The sequence below is a fragment of the Phodopus roborovskii genome, unplaced genomic scaffold, assembly GCF_943737965.1.
Source record: "Phodopus roborovskii unplaced genomic scaffold, PHOROB, whole genome shotgun sequence".
NCBI lineage: Eukaryota > Metazoa > Chordata > Mammalia > Rodentia > Cricetidae > Phodopus > Phodopus roborovskii.
Genome location: NW_026126461.1, coordinates 15612118 through 15635528, shown reverse-complemented (window position 1 = coordinate 15635528; position 23411 = coordinate 15612118). Strand labels below are relative to the sequence as shown.

The 23411-nt window shown below is 50.1% G+C and overlaps 1 protein-coding gene across 1 annotated transcript in view; it reads left to right on the top strand.

Annotated features, from left to right (window-relative positions):
• Mtcl1 (microtubule crosslinking factor 1) overlaps positions 1 to 23411 on the top strand; it is a 105562-nt gene that overhangs the window by 77729 nt on the left and 4422 nt on the right. The window contains exons 9-14 of the mRNA XM_051190899.1: positions 987 to 1184; positions 8281 to 8448; positions 11902 to 12156; positions 17517 to 17795; positions 19644 to 19675; positions 21863 to 23405. Of these exons, the coding sequence (XP_051046856.1) occupies positions 987 to 1184; positions 8281 to 8448; positions 11902 to 12156; positions 17517 to 17795; positions 19644 to 19675; positions 21863 to 23405 (2475 nt within the window). The remainder of the gene's footprint in view (positions 1 to 986; positions 1185 to 8280; positions 8449 to 11901; positions 12157 to 17516; positions 17796 to 19643; positions 19676 to 21862; positions 23406 to 23411) is intronic.

Below are 23411 nucleotides of genomic sequence, written 5' to 3'. Positions count from 1 at the left end.
TTGTGGCTTTCTATTTGGTTTTGTTTGTTTGGTATACAGGTGTCTTGTGCACCATGTATGTGCCCGGGGGGGGGGGGCTACAGAGACCACAAGGGGGCGTCGGGTCCCTCTGGAACTGGAGTTACGATTGTGAGCAACCTTGTGGGTGCTGGGGACTAAGCCCAGGTCCCTCTCTGTGCAAGAGCAGTCAGTGTCCTTAGCCCCCGAGCCATTCCTCATGCCCCTTAGGTTTTTGTCTGTGAAATGGGATCTTTGTATGTATGTGGCCTAGGCTGGCTTTGAACGCAGAAGTTCTTGCACCTCAGCCTCCTGACTTGTCACTGAGTCACAGTGCCCTGTGGCTTGCGCCTCCCGTCTGTTCCCCAGCCTTGACCTTGTCAAAGTCCGGTTACACACGGTGTGGGCGGCCCCTGCGGCCACACAAGCTACTGATTCAGCCGCTCTGGCGTTGTGAGTAGATGGAGCCCCGAGCTGCTGCTGAAGGAACCCTTTTGTCTGCTTTTGACTCTCGTGAACACCGCGTGCCAATGGTAATTCTCCTCAGCTGGAAGAGCGTCATTAAACCATTCAGCCAGGTTCCCAGGGTCCATGGTTTGGAAGAACATGGTTAAGCAAAGCCTAGATGTGGTTGTGAGGTTTCTTGTTGACCAGTACACTGGAATTCCTCCTCCTGTCATTTATAAAACTGCCACCGCGAGCAATCATCATTTACAAAGAATTAACCTTTTCTAATGCTTGGAGCACTTCTGCTGCTGAAGTGTAAGAAGGGCAGTGAGTGAAGCTAGCCGCCTAGGGGCTCAGCTGCAGGTGAGCGGTTCGGTTACCGGGCAGGCCACACAGAGTTCCAGTGTGTGGGACCAGCAGTTCCGTTTCTCACAGGCACGGCTGAGCTGCTCCCATAAAGAGACGCCGTCGCAGGGGAAACGCCAGTGTGTAGAATAGAAGAGTGTGAGCAAAGTTGTGATCGTCTTGTGTGCTGCTTTCAGAGTGAACATCCAGAGAGTGCGCCCCCATTTGCTGAGCTGGTCATCCCCGGGGGTCACCAGACAGATGGAACAGACCACGAGGACGCTGACCGAGGCTGCGGCCTTCCCGTGGGAGAGCATGCCCCACACTCTCCAGTTCAGACCAGTGACAATGGATCGCGGCTGCAGAGTGCAGATGGGGGACCCCTCAACAGGCAGGTGGGTGCCTACCCTAAGCCCGGCGTTCTGTACCCGCAGGTGACTGCTAGGCCACATCTCTGCCATCTTACTCCTGATGTTGGTGTTCCTGGCTGCAGAGAAGTCCTCACTGACGTGAGCACCTGTCAGTATTGGGGAATAGAGTTGTGGGGGTGGGGCCACAGTGTTGCTAGCCGTCGGGCTTTTCGCCCCTTCACTCCAATGTCAGCTCATCTATTCACTTGGCTAACCCATAACTCAGGGCCACTGTAAGATCAAGTCTATCAGAGTATTCGTGCCTCCTCGGATGCAGAAAATTGGCCTCAGAAGAAAGCTATTCCTTAGACAGATTTCTAAGCAGAGAGGCCACTCATTTTTATCACAGCCAGGGGACAACCTTGCAGGGCCCTTTGGTTGGTGTTTAACTGAATAGTCATTGCCAAGGGCTCTGCACTGGTAACATAGTTTGTAAGGAAAAATACAGAAGTATCATGCCCAAAGTATTTCACGTTTCTCTTTAAACACACACCCAGATGAAAACACGTGGTGACACTTTGGGGAAAAAGTCATAGTGTGCGTAGAGAGCAGTGGACTTGTGACATTACTACATGTACTGCAGTGAGTGCCACAAAGAAACCCTGAAAGCCAAATCCCCCAAACACACCATTGATAAGGTAAGCTTTATTATGTTAGTTATTTGTTTTGCATTCCTTTCGAACCTGAGGTAGCTCTCCAAGTACTTCCCTGAGCCTGCTTGGCTTTTCAGAGGGCTCCTACACAAAGCTTGGTGTCCCCGCTCAGGGGGCTTGCTTTCTGGTGTAAGGGTGCAGATTTTGGCATTGGGCATGACCCAGCCTTCCAGCCACAGGCATCCTGGATTACTCCTGCAATCCTGTTCAGCAGCTGCTGCTTCTCATCTGTCCCCTGTGCCCAAAGTGGTGTGGGTCAAGTGGAGATGGCTGCTGGCAGGCCTCCGGTGCAGAATTCCAATGAGAAAGTGCTATCTTTTGCCTTTTGCAGTGCAGGCTAAGGAGATGTTACTTTCTGTTCATGTTCAAATCAGGACGCTTGTCTACACCCCACCCACCTTCGTTTTCCCTGAACAATGTGACTCAGGATGGGGATAATAACTTTCAAAGGGGCCTCTCCTCGGAGTCATCAGGAAGTGCGTCAGTGCGCCAGAATCCCTGGGGAGATCTGAGGTCATGGAATAAGTTTTCCAGCAGTGATCTAGTTAGAAACTAGAATGTTACAAATTATGAACAAAGCTTTAAAGTGTAGGTATTTTCTTGTTTTGAAAAGAGGTATTGTCAGTTAGTGCTCTGCAGCGTCCGTGATTGGCTCCTATCAATAGACAGACAGACGTGCCAGAACTGAAATCATGTGCTGGGCATCTCCCAGGAGCGCATCCAAAGGCTTTGGAAAAGGGAAGGAGGTGCAACACATCTGGTTTTCTAAGCAGTCATGGAAAATGTTACCCTTTGGGGTGAAAAGTAATGTAAAGTCAATGAGCCGGAACCACCCATCAGAGGGTTTAAGTGTTTATCTCCCCTCTCTTCTGGGGTTACTCTTAAAAGTAGGCCAGACGTGTGAGTTTCCACTGGGTGCAGCGTGCTGGAGGATGGGCTGATGGGGGAGTGCGCATGTCAGGATTAGGTCTGTATCTCATTGAATCTGCCAGCCCTCAGCTGTGAAAGCGAATGGGTGCATAGTGCCATTCGGAAGAAGACAGGAGATTAATGAGCTCTACCCGACAGCTGGCTGGCTGAGACTGAACATTCTCCGTTAGAAGATTCTCCTGTCTGGGAGTGGCACGGTTGTTAGCTGGGCAGCCTGCATGCAAGAGCTGCTAGATATGCTTTAAAGAGCTCCTAGGCAGAGCATGGCCCCTCCAAGCTGGGAGAGCCTCGATACATAGCATGGGAAGCACAGCCAGTCTGCTTTCCCAAGCAAGTAACAAAAAGTAACATTTCTGGGGGCCAGTTGTGTGTTTGTATCTTTCTGCACATTCTCACCGCAGAATGCTGTAGATGGCAACATTTATCATATGCAGAGATGTTTAAAAAAATACCAAATTACAGACTCACACTGAGTGCAGGTTAGAAGCAAAATCCATCCGTTTGGCAAACATTTGGCTGTGCCAATGTTCCCTGTCTCCTAGTCTTTAGTTACATCATCCCATGGCAGTGACTTTCTGCATAGTATGAGCTTTCATCTTCTTTCAAGCTGCAGCTGTGGCTGAGCAGAGGAGAGAATCTATTGCTGTATCGCTCACATCAAGCTCTAGGCTGTCAGCTACCGGTGACCATTTGAGGCCAGCATTCCTGAGGCTGTTTGTGAATTTCATACTCTTCTTCGTAATTCCTGAAACCAAGATCTGAGACACAAGTGATTCATGTTGCCAGTATTGGGACCCTGTGGTCCTGGGATGTCTTGCATGGCTAGAGAGAAAAGAGCTTGTTTTCCTGGCATTAGAATAATGAATTAAAGGGAAGTTACTCTGGCATTCAGAGATATGACACAGTTTGTACTGTGAATGTGGCGAACCTAACATAAGATTCACAGTAATAACTTAATAAATGTGGTTTCACATTAAGCTCTAAGGCTTCATCCTGATGCTAAGGTCCTTTGTCCCCAGTCCAGCCCCAGTGTTAAATGCCATAAGAGGCTGCCACCAAAGCTGGCCTTCCACTAATAGGCTTTGACCAACTCTAGTACTTGAAGCCTTGTTTTCTAGCTGTTCATGCTGCCTCTTTCTTTTTCCCCTCCCAAGACAAAGAAACTTCTAGAAAAAGCACTTCTAATAGATAAGATTAGCATGTCAGAACTATGAATCAGGACTATGAACCACCACTCTTATTCAGGAAGCTGAGGCGGGAGGATTTCAGGTTAGAGCCAACCTGTACTACATAGCAACATTTGTCTAAAAAAACAAACAATAGACCTCAGTGACTGAGGCTGTAGATGTAGTTCAATAGTAGGGCACTTGCCTCAAATGCACAAGGCCCTGGCTTCAGTCCCTAAAAAAGTTCAATCTTTAAAAAGTTCCCCTCTTGAGTCTAGAAAGTGTTTACATTTGGGCTTTGTGTAGTATGGCCTGGTTTATTCTGTAGACCCTGATATTTCTGTAGCTTAGCTGGAAGCCAGACCAGAGCAAACCAGACCAAAGCAGACAGACCAGAGCACAGAATCACACACAGTTGGTCTTTGTTGTGTCTCTGCTACTTAGGAAAAAGGCTTACTTAGGAAACTGTTGCTGATAGGCAGATCTGTGGTTTTACGGTCTTGTTTGGGGTTTCCTGCCAATAGGTGGACTGCCTGGAATTGATCTGTTTGCTCTTACTGAACACCACGAAAGCTACCCTCTCATCTCTGTCAAATGGAAACTGGCCGTGCATGGGTCAGGCCATCCGGGCAGCTCCCCCAGCGTTGTGAGACTCCCCTGGGCTGTGAATAGCTGAAATAAATAAATAGACAGAAGCTATCATGGCTGCTTTGTGATTGGCATTCTACAGGCCACCCCACAGTGGCAGGTCGGTGTATCCCACTCTCCCTTAGATTAAACCCAGTCCCTGAGGTAATGAATGGCCCAGGGGTAAGCCAGGCAGAGTTCATGGTTCATGGTGGCTTTGCTCTTCACATACTTACAACTTCATGTGATGCATAGATCTCAGAAGTCTCAGATTCTGAAACCATGGATGGGATGTCATCACACTTATCTTGGTATATATGACCTTATCCATCCTCCCCACCCCCCACCCCCCCACACCTGTGCTTGCTCTGAATGCACCACAGGCTTGCAAAGCAATCTGGAGAACTGAAAGCCAACCTTGATCCCGTCATAAAGTATGACCGGTAAGCACAGACCTCAGTTATGGACTTGTAAATTGCTCCCTCCAGGAGAGATGAGCTGTGACACCCTTAAGTGAAGGGGCAGGAAACAGTAACACATTGGTATCAACCATCCAGTTTGAAGAGATTTGGGAAATCGTGTGGTTTTGTTTTGTTTGGGTTAAAACTCACCTGTAATGAAATACATAAACCAAAAATACATAAATAAATAAATGAAAGAAAAAATACACAGCTCGGCTCTGGCATGAAAGGCTCAAAAAGCTCTTGTGTCCCAATGATTTTCCAGAAGGACAAGTCTTTGTGGACCAGAGCCATCAGTCTGTAGGCCTCCTGGGATTGACACATTCGCCTTTTGCCTTGCTTTGGGTCATCTTTCTACCCTGAAACCTAACCTAGCAAAAGGTATCTACAAGACACGGGAAAGGTGACTTTTTTCGTTGGCTCAAGTGTTATTATTTCCCTTAATGAGGGAGACTACAGTTTCTCAGAGATAGGATGGCTCCCCCAACAAAATGAAAACAGCTGAGCACATTGTAACGCGATGTTTTAGTTTCTGGCTTGGCTTGTCCGTCATCGGTAGAGATGACCTAAGTTATATTCTAGAGGGCGGAGCCTAGCGTGTTTGTTCTGAGCTTTGGTTCTTCCTCCATAAAATACATCAAGATTGATGGGAAATAACATGTCATGTGGATGGATAAGTTAGCACACACCCTGGCCCATGGAAATGATAAGTAGGGGAGAGACGGCTTAACGGTTAAGAGTGTCTCCTGTTCTTCCAGAAGACCCAGGTTTGATTCCCGGTACCCATGTGGCGGTTCATAGCCACATGTTAACTATGCGTGTGGCACACTGACATATATGCAGGCTAAACACACATGCACGTAGAACAAGTAAAAGGAAGAAATGGTAAGTAGCAGTGGCTGCCATTACTGGATTTATGTGTGTGCATAAAAGCCCAAGTGTACCTAGAAACACTAAGGCTTAATTTTTGTCCGATTCACTGCCAGAAAGTGCCCACTTTAGTCCCAGAGAAAGCAAATTTTCCATCTGCAGAGAGGCTGTGAAGCCCTGATCGTCATGTCCTTAGTGGCCATGTGACATGGAAGCTGAATGGTCACATGATTCTAATGTTAGTATTCATGTGCTACGGGCGCTGTGCCATCGCAAGCCGAGCCTTCACATGATTCGGGATTCGTGGAGAAGTGTTGATTACATGTATTACACAGCTCACTACGTTTTCTTCCACGTAAATGGGCAGCTGACAGGCACCAAAGAGTGAATCAAAATTACTCTGTTATTTTCCACCTACATTTCTTTTGGTTCAAAGGGTAGTGATTTTTATTTAAAGATCTAAAGGTGAAAATAAGTCTCTCACAACACGTCATTCTTCAGAAAATGCTATGTGAAAATGTGCCTTTGTTTTTTATGCTGGTGGGTAATTTGCCCGCACCACATGCACACATGTGCATTTAGTACTCACAGAGACCAGAAGGGGGTGTTGGATCCCTGGGACCGAAGGTACAGAAGGTTGTGAGCCACCATGTGGTTGTTGGGCTCAAACCCTGGTCCACTAGAAGAACAACCAATCCTCTTAACCCTTGAGCCGCCCCCTGCATCCTTCTGAAGACGCGTGTCTCCGAAAGGACCGTTGCAGCGCCTGGTACCGGTCAGCTGCCCCTGTGTTTACACTTATGTCCCCGGTAGGTCCTTTTGATTTGGAGTCTTGTGTGTCCATGAGCATCCATCCATCTTCATGAGGACAGGGCAACAGTTACATGGCTGGAGGGGCTGTAGAGCTTAAAGTTTCCTAACTGCCACAGTTTTCAGACGTTAACTGACTTTACTCCGAACGCCTTTTGTCACAAGTACATGCTTGGTGTTCCCAGTCAGAAAATTAAAAAGGGAAATAAATGGTGATACACCTCACCACTCTGCCAAAAGTCAACCACAGTGGCTTCTTCATAAATTGTGGGGACAACCATGCCCCTCCAGTAATCAGTGTGCTGCCAGTGATCAAAATCCTTTGTTAAATCTAAGCGCACCACACACGGCGATGGTGGCTGAAGGTCTTCCCCTGGACACTGCAGCCTCTTGTCGTCAGTGGGCCCACAAGTGTCTGAGACACAACTTTGTCACCTGTGCGGTTTGCACCTGAGAACCCCACAGTGGAGTTTGTAGTGTTTTCAGTAAGCATGCTGTTGTGTGCTGGCCCGCCTTCATAGCTTTCCTTTGATAGAGAGTTGAAGGCACGTGATTGAGGGGTGGTCTTTCCCGTAGAATCTGAGCCGGGACCTGTGTACTTGCTGAGTTGAGCAGGGAGTGAATATTCTGAGTGCCAGGAATTCTGTGTGATCCCATGGGCTCTGATGCTCTGAGGGGGGACTCAGATGTGTGAGGGGGGACTTGGTTTTTTAGTTCCCTGTGTTTCCTGAGTAAATCACACCACGAGCATCCATCAAGGACTCGTGAACTCGGTGCTTTATGTGTAACTGGAAAGATCCGGTCATAGCCGCCCGTTTTATCTAAGAGCCGTATTGACTGAGAGTGTTTAATTCAGACAGACTTTCTCCTACTTTTTCTCTCCCCTCTTCGGTTCCTAGGAGACAGATTCTCACTGTGTAGCCCAGGCTGGCCTGGAACTGGCATTTCTTCTCCTTTACTCTCCCCATGCTGGGATTACAGGCGCTGTGTGCCAGGCTTTGTGAAACAGTGCCCATGAAATCAGTTTTGAAGTGTGCCTTCAAAGGCTGGGCAGGGTCTGGAAAGCCTCGTAGCTTTTATGTGAAACACAACAGTAATAAGGTAATAATAGTTCAGTCTTGGAATCAGCAATGCCCTGTGAATAAGCTGAGCAAAAGCTCCTTCCTACCCGGCCTTGCCTGTCATTATCTTAGCCTCTTAGTGACCAGGAGTCTCTGAGAGCCACAAGGCCCTTGCTGATGGCTTCTAGTCCAGTAGCTGGCGCTGAAGTGGTGTGTAGCAGCCAGCCCAACTCAGCCCGGATATCTAAAGTCCCACAGTGTGTCCAGAAAGCTGGCTGCTAGGGCTCCCAGTGGCCTTGGGCAACTTCTTAATTCTAACTAACCCTCAGGTTTGAGAGCACCCATGCTGCCTCTGAACACGCCTGCTCAGAGCCTTGGCCTACAGGAGGTCTCTGGCCAGGGTAGACCCCACCCCATAAGTGCCTTCTGCTGGAAGCCTGGCAGGTGCTCCAGTCCCCGCTGGCCGAGCGCCTCTGTGACATTCGCTGCCTTTGCTCCCACAGGCGGTGGGAAACCAGCAGCTGTTCGGGGCCCTCAAGGCCCTGCTGGAGGACTTCCGTTCCGAGCTGCGGGAGGACGAGCATGCCCGTCTACGCCTGCAGCAGCAGTATGCCAGCGACAAGGCTGCCTGGGACGTGGAGTGGGCAGTCCTGAAGTGCCGCCTGGAGCAGGTATTCGCCTCCGTCCCGAATCCTGTCTGTAACCCACTACCCTATCCGGGATGGGCGGGGAAGAGCTGCAGCGAGGTTCTCCACAGCAACCCGTGGTGGGGGCCAGGGGGCAACGGAGGAGCAGAGCTTGAGGCTGTCAGTGAAGCCCTCACCTCCTAAGCCACTCTGTTCACAGTAGTCTCCTTCCCAAGGGAGAGCTACGCCTTCACCAGTAGCATTTTGTTGCGCTATTTGTCCTGTGGATGCGAAACAAGGATGTGGAGGGGTCCCATTGAAGGAGGGGCGGCGCGGGGCTGTCCCCATGTGCAGCAGACTGTTCTGGACCCCAGGAAGCCAGAGTAGAGGGTTTTTGTTTTGTTTTGTAGACCAGGCTGTACTGACTGGAACTTTTGCTAACCAGGCTAGCCTCACAGAGATTCACCCGCCTCTCTGCCTCCCAAGTGCTAAAAGGTGTGCACCATTGATTGCACTGGCTTCAGACTGTGGTCCTTGTCACCTCTGAAAAAAGACTGGCCGCCCTTGAGAATTTTTGAAACCCTGAAAATGGCCTTCCCCTCCATGGCTTGGAAACCTTGTCAAGTCCAATTTCCTTTTTATTCCAAGGAAACTGAGGCCCAGAAGGGGCATCTTGCTTCTACCCTGAGCCAGTGCTAGCGTGGGAAAAGCCATGTGACCCACCTCCAGCGGGGATTTACAGCCCAGCCTTGGGGAATGGCTCAGCCCACAGGAAGCAGCAGCCCCTGCCAAGCTCAGCTTGTCTGGGAGTCTGCAATACAGCATCTGTCTGCACCAGGGAGCTTCCAGGGCATAAGGTGGGAAGAGGTCTGTGTGTGTCATGCATTTTCTAGCCTTTGTTGTGGGGCAGACTATAAAGTAATTAAGATTTTTATATGGGTCGGCCCCGTCATGAAAGGAAAAAGTCCCCTAAGAAGAGACACCGTGTAAAAACCCTCAGTGCTGATGAAAGATGAAAGGGCCATCACTCCAAAGACAACAGCTCTCCTAGGACTTCCCAAGGTCACTGTTCTGCCACATGGCCTCCAGGTGCCCTTCGAGGCCACCTGTGCCGCCTGACCCAGGGCACCGCCCGGGTTTGCCTGCACTACCACTGACCCCAGGCACCCCCAAATTCACCTGTCCTGGCGCAGGAACTTAGGTGCCTCCAGGTTGACCTGTACTACCACTGACCCTGGGGACCCCTGCTGCCATCTGCCAAGCTCACCTGCTCTGTCCTCTGACATCAGGTTTAGGGCTCAGTTCTTGTAGAAGCAGGAACAGAGTCACTAAGGCCAAAAGCCATGAAATGATAGAACCGTGGCTCTAATGGTCCCTGGCTGCCCAGGCAAGGGCTTCTTACCAGATCCTCTGTTCATCCTGGTGTCTGGTCTGCCATGAACTCTGGGGGAGAGGTGTGTAAGGAATGCTCAAATCCCTTAGAAGTATCACTGGTGTGGGGAATCCTTGTAGTTAGGAAGGAAGACATACTTGTTGGTGCTGGCCACTTTTCAAACATTGCATCTTTGTCTCGGAGGAGCCTGAGGTCTACCAGTGGGTTGGCTACAAAAAGCCTCAGGGGAGAGTAGCGCCTTCCTGCCAGGAAACGAGCTAGGACCTCCAGTTCAGAAGCCCAGACCATTCATCTTCCGCCCACCTGTTCATGATGTTTCTTCAAACGGTCACAGTCCAGGATCAGTGAGTGGCTGCTTACGCTGTCTTGGCTTGTCAGCCGGTCTACTACTTAAATACAAAACAAAAACGTACATATTTTCATTGGAGCCCAAATTCCATTTTGCTTTTGTTTTTTCCTCCCAAACTAAGCCTTGCTTTAAATACTGAGTATCCAGTAACAGATGGGGCAGTGTTTACATACAGGTGCAGACTGTAAGAAAGCAGAGGCAGGGGCATCCCAAGTCTGTTGTCAGCCCTTGGTAACAAACTGGAAACAATTTCCAAATAAAAGCACTTGCCTAGCATTGTGAGGCCCAAGGCTGCATCTCTAGTGCAGGGGAGAACATAGGGAAATACAGCATTTCTGTTGTGCTGAGTAAACCCTTCTGGCACAAGCAGCTAGGCTCTCTGAGTAGACAGTCCCCTGCAGTCATTTGCACAGGCCAGCCAGAGACAGTTCCTCAGCTGAGGGTCCCTTTCCCCTACCCAGCATACCTTGCAGTACCTGGGATCTGACCAGCAGGAAGTTCATCCCCATCCTCACCCTGTACCAATCCTGTTTACTCCACTATGTGTTATAAATACTAATGTGTCATGTCTGGTTTCTGCTTCCGACAACAAGCCATGTTTAAAGTCAATTTAAGTGGAGGAAATGAGTTTTATACCAATATCTTCTATTCCCATTGTGGATTGTTGTGTAGATTAAAGTGTTGGTCCGGTATTCCTTCTGTTTAAAGAACCTCCCATGTCGGTCTGGAAGGGAAGGTCTGCTGGCAAATCTTGATTTTGCTTTTATTGTGTGTTGTGTGGGGTTTCCTCCTTTGGTCTTGAAATTTAGAATTTCATTGTCTTAGTTAGGTGTCTACTTCTCTGATAAAACTCTCTGACCAAAAGCAACCTGGGGAGGAAAGAGTTAATTTCAGGGCAGGAACCTGAAGGCAGGAGTTGATGCAGAGGCCATGGAGGGGTGCTGCTTGCAGACTTGCTCATCATGGCTTGCTCAGCCTGCTTTCTTATAGAACACAGGACCACCTGCCCAGGGCTGGGCGACCTCCCCATCAATTACCAATCATGACAACATCACACATGCTTGCCTGCAGGCCAATCTTAAAGAAGCCTTTTTCTTAACTGAGACGCCCTCCTCCCCGATCTGTGTAGGCTTGTGTCAAGTTCACGGGAGTCAGCCAGCACATTTGTCGGGGTGTGAACTTTTGCCTCACCTGCTCGGCAGTGCCCATCATCATCATCTGACTCCCGTAGTTTCCAGTGGGAAGCCTTGTGTGACTGCTGGGCACCACGTGCCTTGAAGGGTGCTTCCTGTCTGGGTGCCCAGCGGAAGAAAGACCTACGTGCATACCCTAGCCTTTGTGTCTAGTTCTATGTTTTTTTCTCAGGTAGTTCTCTGGTTTCTATATTTCACAACCCCACCCCCTCCCCCTTCTCTTCGACAAACATTTATTAACGAGTTTTGGGCTCCATCATTGTCCCAGCTAGGGGCCGAAGATACTGGACTGAGTCACCTACAAGGAGCTGTAGAGGCAGAGGACAGAGTGGCTTAGATTGGGAGGTGCAGCCGAGGAGTCTAGAAGAGCTGTGCGCAAGCATCTGAGATTTTACATCTTAATTTTGGCTTTAAGATGAAACTTGCCCTGTTTTCCCACGGGATCACTCGTGCTTGGCTAAGGACCCATCCTGGGACGGTCCTGTGTAGATGTCCGAGATCTCTTCCTCTCTCTAACTCTGGACTTCAGAGAGGGTGGTCCTGACTCTTGTCTGCTTTTGCAGCTGGAAGAGAAGGCTGAGAAAAGCTTGGGAGAGCTCGACTCCTCTGCCGAGGGCAGAGGAGCCTTGAAGAAGGAGCGAGAGGTCCACCAGAAGCTGCTGGCCGACAGCCACGGCCTGGTCATGGACCTGCGCTGGCAGATCCACCACCGGGAGAAGAACTGGAACCGCGAGAAGGTGGAGCTGCTCGAGCGCCTGGACAGCGAGCGGCAGGAGTGGGGGCGGCAGAAGGAGGAGCTGCTGTGGCAGCTGGAGCAGGTACGCATGCGCAGCCCTGCAGCGGGCAGCATGCGGGCAGCGAGCGGTCCGGGGAGCACCTAGAGACAGGGGCTCGCCGCCGTCACCTGCTTTCTGCTGAGGGCATCCAGAGGGAGGGTAGGAGGTGCTGGGTTTCCTGTGCTGGACGTCTACTCCCATGCTTCTTGTGCTGGGGCAAACACGTGAAAGGTGTGGTTAGCGTTGCCGGGGTCAGCGGTGGTTTGGCGTCTGGAGCGCATGGTGGAGGAGCTACTTCATCTCATGGTGGGCAGGGAGCACAGAACAGCATAGGAGGGCTAGGCAAGCCGTAGCTGCAAGGTCACAGCCCCAGAGACCCAGTTCATCCAACTAGACCCCCGACTCTTACCTTCCAGTAATGCCAGCAACTTTGAATTAGTCTAGGAATTATTTCATTACCCCCCAGGATGTAATGGCCTTAATTGAAATGCCACTACAAACACACCAGGTGAGCATTGCTATCTAGACATTTCTCAACCCAGTGGAGTTGACAGTCGAGGGGAATCATCTCACCCTGACATGACACATGTCTTTTTATTGCAGAGTTTGTAGGTGACTTACTTGCCTTTGTATACATGTGCAGGGATGTGAAGATTAAAATTGAAGAGGGGGGGTGGTCATTTTGGATTATCTTCAATGAGTTCTGCCTCAGAGTAAGCTGACACTTGGGGTTGCCGTGGGAGAAATGGTCATAGAGATGGCTGCAGCCTGAATGGCATCCTTACCATTAGTGAAGTAATTACCAAATAGAGTTAGAAGTCATTGTTTGCCTGCTGTGGGTATATTGCTGAGCTGTGATTAGATAGGACCAGAACCAAGGGAGGAATCTGGTAGCTCATCATCTCCCAATAAACAAACTCAGATGGTCTCGGGGAGAGCAGAGGGAACTGTTTTCCTGCCACCCAGATAGTCATTTTCCGCATTGCGTGAGCCTGGTGCAGTTTGCAGAGCTGCAGAAGGCCCAGCGTGACGTGCAAATTCAATTTTCACCTCACACTGAGAAGAAGGTTCTGAATTCCTCCCTGGCTAGATCCCCACCCCAACAGAGACCTGCCTCTTTCAACCTGTCACTCTTATAAATGCACAAAGCCTCAAGAAATAACAGTCAGTTAAAAATGATAAAGTACAGCGGCATTCCATTAGAAATGGTCACTCTGCTGTTAGCGGGAGAGCCTGTCTCGAGTGGGGCTCTTCTAAGGCATGTACGACACGGTTCCCCTGCTAAGGTTGAATGGCAAAGGTGAACTCCAGTTTAAATTTGCATAAGGAGGTACACAAAATGAACCACGTGATTTAGAAATGACCTAGAGCCTTTGACTTAGGAACTACAGAGAGGAAGAAAGCACAGAAGGGGCCGAGGCCTTTCTGGGTTTGGTCACCAGTGAGTGTGAGTCACCTTGCTAATATTTGATATGGCTCCATTTCAAAATTCTCCAAACACTACCAAGAGGAAGGTCACCATTTCCTGTGTGGTTTGGAAATACAGCAGTGTGAAGAATCTGCCAGGTTGTGCCCAGCGCCTGTGCTCGGTTGAGTGGGTCTGCCGTATTCTTACACAATGATCGGCAACTTATCACACCCAACCTGACTTTTCATTAGGAGAGGCGAACAGATGCCTCTGCCTCAGATGGAGTTCTGATTCAGACCAAGAATGACCCCCCCCAAAAAAATCTAGCTTAGTGAAGCGTTGAGGTTTTTCGGTTACTCACAGCACCATGGATGAGGAGTTACTCACGGGAGCCTGGGTGGCTCCCAGGTGGAAACCCAACTGAAAAGCTCACCGTAGCAAGATGACTCATGGGAGCTGCATCTCTGGTGCACAAACTACAGGCAGCTCAACCTACTGGCAGCCACTTCCTCCACAACTGTTAGTGCTTATGTAACCCCTGGTGGGGACGGGGGGGGGGTGCTCTTGGTAATTCTTCTAACTTTCTGTGCTTCTTGGGCCCTGTAAAATGCATGAAGCTTTCTCCTCCCTCCTAGAGGCATCTCCTAGGAAACGAGAGGTAAGGCTTGGCAGCCTGGTACTAGGGCCCTTCATCCTTAGCCACTGCTTTTTACTGCTCACCTCAAGTGTCCCTGCCATATCCCTGTCATGGTCCTTTGGGCATCCCCTTTGCCTGGCCGTTGCTTGCTGCTTGATGATTCTGTCCCAGGGCTCTTCAGTTTTGAAATCCACACTGTCAAGTTAAGCAGGTATCTGAGGCCTTTGCTTTCCTTTGTGGGATGAGGAATTTCTAGCAAAGGAAAAACTTGGTCAGACATGACTGATAACACTCGATTTCTGAAGCAATAGTGACCCAGTGCCGAACTGTCCCTTCACTTTAATACTGCTGTGAGGAATGATAAGAAGAACCAAGAGCTGAGCTTCACATCTGCGTCCCAGGGTTGCAGCAGCCTGGCCCTCGCCTCTGTGCTGTAGATCCCGGTGCCTGTAGGACTCCCTGCTTGTCAGGCAGGTCCACAATGCAAGGGTGCTGCATGCATGCAGGCATGGCTTTGGGCAATCAGTGTAGCCCTCCCACTCGAGTAGTCACCGCCCAACTTGAAAACGAATACAGTGGCCGGAAGCACGATCCGAAAGAGGAGGTTGACCAGATGCCCATGGAGATGTGTGTGTGTGTGTGTGTGTGTGTGTGTGTGTGTGTGTAAACGTGCACAGGTTTCATTCAGTTGCTTGCTGGTTTAATGTCTGGCTGCACATTCCATAGACGAGCCAGAAATGTAACTGAACATCCCTCACAGTGTGTGCTTGATATTTGGCCCCCAGGGAAGCTGTATGACCTTGGCCGTGATAACGTGATAGGGTTCCTGGAAGAAGCAGCAGTAAACCCACTTTCCCCTTCCAGGGCTTGCGCTTCGTACTTGCCCGCGCCATTAAAGTCCTGCGTAATTCCTACAGCACGAGAGGCGGTGTGTGTGGCCAGTGGCTGTGGGGATGTGGCTCAGGCGGAACTCTCATCTCAGCCCACGTTTGATTTGGGGGGGGGGGTTAGTTAACTTTCATGGAGTCACATAGATCTCGCCATAGGATCGGTCAGCTCCCAGGTCACTGTCACAGAAAGTCCCTATACTTGTGTCACTGATTCTCCCTTCCGGTTAATTCTCTCAAGCCAGCTGCCTTCAGAACCTGAGCAGCCAGCCTGTCCTCTAAAAACTGTGCACCAGGCGACCTTTTTTCTTTTCGCCCAGTTGTAAGGTGACACTCTTTGAGATTTTGTTGTGCTCAATTATTTGAAATACAAACCTGTTAAATTTTCTATTTGCATTAAATGTCGTCCTGCTGCAAGATCCCAAGTGCAGTAGGTGTTGGCCCCAGGAAACCCTGCGCGTTAAGGACCCATTAGACAATCACTGCAGCACACAAGTGTCTAAGGTGTCTATGTCAGCAGCAGGTACTGCCAGCCCTGGCTGCTCCGGCTCGTCTTCCTTCCCTCCCTCCCTCCCTCCCTCCCTCCCTCCCTCCTTCCTTCCTTCCTTCCTTCCTTCCTTCCTTCCTTCCTTCCTTCCTTAAGGAAATCGGACACTTAGCTGCCCCCGTGCAAACTGCTGCTGGCTGCCTGGGTTGATGTTTGAACCCCACTTTACTGAGTTAGAGCGCGTTTGCTCATTGCTCTCCTTAGTCCTTCTCCCCCTTCACACACACCCTCAGTGCACATTTGCAGCTCCCAATGTGATTCTTGCATTTTAATACTTTTGCCCAAAATAACTTGGGAGAGGATCATGTGTTGAAACTCAACTGCACTGACATGTGTTACAGAAATACAATAAAAAGCTTTGTGTGTGTGTGTACATATACACATATACATATGTATGTGTGTGTATATATACATATATATGTGTGTGTGTATATATACATACATATATACTTGTATATATGTATGTATATATCTGTCTGTGTATATATAGTAGCATTAAGGGAACTGTGAAGAAATGTGTCATTAGGAAGGGGGAAGAGAGTGGAAGGGACTGACTCATATCTGCAGTGATCTGGTTATTCCCTAATTTAACAGCAAACCTGCCGTAGGCTGGCATCTAAGATTTTGCTGCTGGCACGCCTATCTTTCTCATAGACTAACAATAGCATCCAGGGACATATAAAATCAGAAAGATGAATTGAGGCCCCTTTGTCCTGTTCAGCTTCCTCCCGGCCATTCTCAAGCCATGATCCTGCAAGCTCATGGATGCAGGCTCGGATTGGGTTTAAGAGAACTTCCTCCACCATCTCAGCACGTGAGGACTGGAAATCTGGAGCTGGCCGCTCTTTCCAGTGAAGTACAGATGCCATTCTGACTGTTTGATAGTGGCCTTAGTCAAGAGAATGATGGATCTAGGGGAGTGTGCACTTACCGCATTAGAAAGTGCTGGGTGAGAACAGCCTTGGGCCTTGATTGTACTTTCTGAAAGTGTTTAGAAAGAGAGAGGCGGTGAAGAAGAGAGGCGAAGCCCGTGAGCCACACCCCGGAACATCCCATCAGTCCTCTCTGATAAATGCCCCCACCCAAGATCTCCCACTGGACGGAAGGTGCGTATCTGCCCAGTGAGCCACACGCGCCAAGCCCCTCTGCCGGCTCTCCCTCTGCACACTCCCATTGAGCTGGGCAAGAGTTGGGAAATCACTTTTGCTTACAAAGCAGCAAGCCACACACGCACGGCTGCAGTCGCTGACGTCGTGAAGGGCTGGGAATTGGACCCAGGCCTTGCGTGTGCCAAGCTGGTGCTACCCTACTGACTGTAACCCCAGCTCCTTCGTCAACACGCCAAGTGACTGTCTTTACCGACTCAGGCCCAAAGTGTGTCAGATCTTCAATCATCTTTATAGCTAAGTTTTAAAGCTCTCAGCGAGGTTAAAGTTGGTCTTTAGCACCGTATGGCTACAACCCAGTTCAGTCACTTGGGTTATATATAGAATTTGTTATCTGCCTTGGGTTGGTTAGGAAAACGGGGTTCACTTCGGAAGTTTGCCATCCATGGCAGTATTCCACAGAGCATAGCTAAAGTTCTGGGGGGAATTGCAAAAGAAAGTACTAACACGATGCTTATTCCCATTAAACTTTAAAAAAAAAAAATGTCTATTTTCCCATGAGCGCAATAATTGATTAACAAATTATATGACTACAACAGAAATGAAGAAGACAACAGCAGAAACCCTAAAAATATAATATTTGTATCAGGAAGCTGGTGCAGTGCTGGTATGTGATATTGTGAGATATTTTGGACCCAGTTCCAGCCAAGTCTTTTCAGGTAGACACATGCAATTCAACATTGTTGAAAAAGGATGGTCTTGGAGAAATTGTCACACTGGAAAGGGAGGCTGATTATTTCCATTTTCTGTCACTCAGTTGCAGAAAGAGAATAGTCCCCGGAGAAGCAGCAGCTTCCTCTGCAGTCAAAAGGAAGACAGCAGCCTCCCTTTTCCTCCTCACCGAGGAGGCCCCCGTGTATCCCGGCCTGCATCCATGTGGCCCTGTGTAGACACTGACTCCCCATTTGAAGACCGGCCGCTTTCCAAACTGAAGGAGTCGGACAGGTGCTCCGCCAGTGAGAACCTGTACTTGGATGCTTTGTCCCTGGATGATGAGCCTGAGGATCCGCCACCCCTCAGGAACTGCCTGGACGAGGTCAGCCTGGGTTTACCCTCAGAGGTCCCTAACAGTAGCAGGGAGCCATCATTAGATGGAGCCAGTGTCTGGAAGATTCCCCTCCTGGCAAGTTCCCCAGACAACCTGCGCACTGAGCCAAGAGAACTCTTGCCAATGGTGGTGGTTTTGTTTGGTGGCCCTGACCTTGCTCCTGCTGTGGTCAAGTTAACTTCGCTGTCTTGTCTGGGTTTAGAAATGCCGGTCTGGGGTCCCTTGTAACACGAAAACTCTCAAGAACAAGTATAGTCGATAGACAAAATTAATGCATATTTTCAACTTTTTTTTTTTTAAATCATAATACAGTTTTCTGATTCTAGAAAACTAACAGCTGAGAAATAATTCTATATTAAGGAATATCTTAACATTTAGTAGATGCCACTAAATGGCAGCCGCTATAAATATGTTATTCTGGGCAAAAGGGGGAAACATCCAACAATTGGATCAACAGGTAGCTGAACAGAGTCACCAAAATTTCTGCGGTACAGTATCACTTATTTTTGCCCTGGTTTTGTTTTTAAAACTTCATTTTAAAAACTGGTATAGGAATAGTGTGACCCTGTCTCAATAAAACCTGGATGTTTGGGTGGGGACACTGGCATGTGAGCCAATTAACAGTGGCTGTACTGGGTACTGCTCTGTGAAATGCTTCATGCTTTCAGGGACTTGCTTCAGAAAGTGCTGAGATACGGGGACATTATGTGAGTTGACTGTCCCTGGTTCAAAATGCTGAGACGATAGGGTTTCAGATTTCCAACTTTAACCGAGTTTGGGACACTTATATATTCATAATAAGGTATCTTGGGGATAGTACTCCATTCAAACGCAGAAATCACTTAAGTTTCATTTATACGTTGTGCCCATAGCCTAAAGGCAATTTGTCTATGTTTATTTTGTGTGTGAAACAAATGTCAAAAAAAATTTCAGCTTTTGAAGTATTTCAAAATTTCAGAATCCAAATTTTGGGATTAAGGGACAGTCATGTCAGTGAAGTCAAATGCCTTACCCTCAGCAGTGTGCATCGGGTCAGTAGAATGTCCGTTGTTAGGTCTGCGCCGCCACAGATCTGCAGGCAATGTCCGTGGTCCACCTTTGTAGCAGAGAGAGCACGAGGTCCAAGTGAAAACCTTACTCCTCCGTGAGGCGTGAGGAAGGGCTCACTTCAGTATGATTGTCCCAGTGAACACGCTTCATTACTGTCAAGCGTTTCTTCCAAACCAAGTCTTTTCTCAATAGACAGACAACCTTTGCCCTTGCCATGTTGTTTGCCAGGATAGCTCTTGGTGCTCTTAAGGGGAAGTCACTGTTTTCTACCTCTAATCCTAATTTGGAATGTTCAAAAGCAAGCAGGAGTCCCTGCCCCAAAGATGCCACCCATACCAACCTCCATAGCAAGATTTGGACCAGAGGACATCGGTCTTCCAAACCTCTACTCAACTCTGATCCTCCACTCCTACACCAACAGACACACACTCGGACTTACTCTGGATTGCCAGTTCTGTGAACTCCATACATCAGGGAAGTCCTCTGCGGGGATGCAGGAGAGCCGTTTACTCAACAAGCGTTATAGCCAGTCTTTCTTACTCAGGCAGGCCCCTCCCTCCCTGGGGAGACTACTGAAGCTCCTACCCTCCCATGATGCTAAAGATGCCGCTTTTACTGCTGGACTTCAAAGGGCCCAGGGCAGGTGCCTTGAACTTGGCCTCAGTGAGCATTCGTTTTAAAGCACATCGTAAGGGGCCAGCGCAAAACAAGTCACCTCAGTGCAGGCAGGATTCCTAGGAAGCCAAAATGGACTGATTCCGACAAACATTTGTTCTGTTTTTACAGGAAGAAGAAAGTCGCAAGGGAAATCTTCAGAGGTAAGGAAAATTGATTGCTAAACTGGGAGCCTTTTGCTCTTCAGGTCCCACCATTTTGATGTAGCATTTCTGCGTACTCTCCAAACGTAATTTACAGTAAGTGGATGCTATTGAATTATTGATTTCCTAGATTAGTGTTAGCAACAGTTCAGAAAGCCAGTCCATTCTGAGGCATTGCTACAGGGGGACCCTGCTGTGAACCCCAGAGGAAGCAGACCGTAGCTGCCGCCCTTCATGTTGGGGGCACGCCAGCTTCCTCCTTGACAGCCTGTGCTCTCTGGCTTTGCCTTTTCTTCCCTCTGTGGATGGATGCGTATCATCTCCATCGCATCCTGTTTCTCTGCCAGTTTGCCACTTCCAGCTCCTCTTACCCTTTCTTTTTTCCTGTGACTTTGGAGGCTCTAAATGAACGTCTCCTTGGCAGCCTATGATGTCTGTTTCCCACACAGCCAGCAGAGTTGCCTGGGCATGGTTCTGCCGTTTTATCTGGTTTTCTCCAGGCAATGCCAAGTGTACTCATGGGCTTGGTCTCTGGAAGCCATCTGTGTGTGCGTCTTACTGCTCTGTTTCCGCGGGTCTGGGACTTGAGTGCTTTGGACCTCGGTTGCTTCATTCGCAAGTAGGAGAGTTTCAGCTTCTTTGAGAGGTTTTGGTATTTTATTTTCTTTGTTCAGTTTACACGTATGAACACGCAGAATGCCAGCCGGTATCTGACACAGAGAAGCAGCTCACGCACTTTAGCTGTCTGTCCCTCCACTTTGCCCTGTTCACAGCAGAATCTGCTCTGTGTCCAGATGAAGAAGGCTTTGATAACCTAGGCCTCTCTCTCTCTCTCTCTCTCTCTCTCTCTCTCTCTCTCTCTCTCTCTCTCTCTCTCTCAAACTGTGTTTTAAAATCTTATTCGCATCCGTTGATTTCAGAGGTGGTTAACATGCGGGCTGTAAATTCTAAGTAGCATTAAATGTCCAACACTAAACTGTGAAGGCGCCGGCCCCTCTCCTGGCCATGAGCCCCCTGACTTATAACCATATGGGGGCTCTGCCATATCTCTTGCACCAGGAGGCACCCAAACACCTTCTGGGTGTACCCAGTCCTGTTTCAGCAATGTGGCCACTTGTAAGGTCCATGCGGCTCTACCCTGTCTCATCTCTGTCAAGCCGAGGGGAAACTGATCTAGTGGGATGGCATGTTGGTGTCTGCCTAGCCTCCCACTTGTGACTCCAGGCCACGGAGGCTCTGTCTCCTGAGTTGGTGACAACACCCAGCCTCCAGCCCCTGACCGTTTGTTTGCCCTGGTGAATACCCAAGCTGCATGGACACCCCAGCCACCTTCTGAGTTGCAGATGAGCCACCCCACCGCCTCTGTGGAGGCTGAAGAGCAGATGGGAAAGAATTCATCAAAGTTGTGTCAGATTGAAACGCGGGGAGTTAAAACGCTAGCATTGAGGGTCTGCACGCACATTTGTACCCACTGGGCGATGGCTACCGAAGTCCAGTTATTGTGAGCCTCCCCCTTTCCTGCTGTGCACGTGTCTGGGGGACAGGAAGCACTAATACAGAGAGAGACCACTTGGCCACAGAGAGGAAAGCTGAGAGAGAACAGTGTGCCTGCCTTCTTACTGAATTGGCTGGGCTGGATGGGATACTTGTTTGAAACAGGACTTGAAGACCTGAGTCCCGGCTTCCATTTCCTTACACTCTTCCAAGAGGCCGACGGAGACCGTTAGCCCCTCGAGCTGTTGGAGGATGAGGCTGGTCTGGTGGAAAGAGATGTGGGCCTTTACATGTTTCACCAGAGTCTCTCTCTGCCGCATCCTGTGGTTCACAGTAGCCAGAGGGATCATCTCGTGTTCATCTGCTCGGGTTGATGGAAGCCAGTAGAGGATGCTCTTCGGTGGTCTGAGTGGCCAGAGCATAGTCTGGAATTAGCTGTGACTGTGGGTAGATAATCCCTGTGTCTGTGCGGCCATTGAGGGGGTAACTCTATAAATTTCAGACCAAGGCAAGGCTGCAGGCACAATTGCAGAGCTACACAACTGTGGGCATCCGTAGGGTGAGCATGCCAACCACCCGGGCCATCGAGCGGCTGGCCCGGTTTGTAGAGGTAGGCTAGAGGCAGGCACCCCGTGTGTCCATCGTGTGGGGCGCAGCCTCGGAGCTGACACCTCCTCTGCTTCTTTTCCTCAGGGCTGTCTCCGTGTCCTGTATGTCTGAATTCCAGCGTCTGATGGACGTCTCCCCATTCCTGCCTGAGAAGGGCCTGCCGCCTGCCAGCAGCAGGGAGGATGTCACTCCACCGCTGTCGCCCGATGACCTGAAGTATATCGAGGAGTTCAACAGCAAAAACTGGGACTACACACCCCCCAGAGCCGGGACCGATAGGCCTCCAGATCTCTGGGCTGACAGGACCGAGGTGGGTCGGATAGGACATGAGGCCAGCACGGCGGAGCCTTTCCCTGACTCCTCTTGGTACCTGACCACAAGTATCACCATGACAACAGACACCATGACCAGCCCAGAGCACTGCCAGAAGCAGCCACTGCGGAGCCATGTCCTCACCGAGCAGTCTGGGGTGCATGTGTTGCATAGCCCACCTGCTGTCCGCCGGGTTGACAGTATAGTGTCAGGCGGTGAGGGCAGGGGCCGGGTGGACCCTGAGGGCCCCTTTCCCGTAAGCAGAGCAAGAGGGAACCTGCCCGATGCCAAGGGAGGTCATGCGGAACCTGTGCTCAACAGGTGGCCTTGCGCCCCACCCAAATACCCCCGAGACTATGTGGAGGGGTCTCTCCGCCCCCTGGACAGACCTGCCTGCCCATCCCCGGGATTCACCTCCCCATTGCACAGCCTAGATATGTCTAAGAACATGAGCGATGACATGAAGGAGGTGGCCTTCTCTGTCAGGAATGCTATCTGCTCTGGTCCCACCGGGCCACAAGTCAGGGATATGGCCTGTCAGACCAACGGGTCCAGGACATCAGGGACACAGACGGTGCAGACAATCAGTGTGGGCCTGCAGACTGAGACCCTGCGTGCCAGCGGTGTTACCAGCAGCCCCCACAAGTGTCTCACACCAAAAGCCGGAGGCGGCACTACACCGGTGTCTTCTCCTTCCCGAAGCCTTAGGAGCAGACACGTGGCCCCCGCCATCGAGAAGGTGCAGGCCAAGTTTGAACGCACCTGCTGCTCTCCAAAGTACGGTTCCCCCAAGCTTCAGAGAAAGCCCCTTTCAAAAGCTGACCAGCCAAATAGCAGGACCTCCCCAGGCGTGGCCCAGAAAGGGTTCAGCGAGTCGGCCTGGGCCCGATCCACCACCACGAGGGAGAGCCCTGTGCACACCACCATCAACGACGGCCTCTCCAGCCTCTTCAACATCATTGACCACAGTCCGGTCGGGGTTCGAGCCGGGAGCCGTTCCCGCTCAGCAGAACCGCGGCAGGAGCTGGGTCCAGGCCAGGAAACGGGCACCGGTTCCCGAGGAAGGTCACCCAGCCCCCTAGGGGCGGGCTCGGAGGTTTGCAGGGAGGGTGGGGGAGACTGCACGCCAGGGAGGCAGGACTTATCGGCTCCCCCTGGCTGCACATTCACTGAGAATGTGGCCCGGATTATCAACAAGAAATTGTTGGAGCACGCCTTAAGGGAGGAGAAGAAGCTAGCCACCCATGGCCCCTTCGGTCTCACCAGCGACAGCCACCCCGGAGAAGCCGGAGCAGCTGAACCAGGATCCATGGAGGTAAAC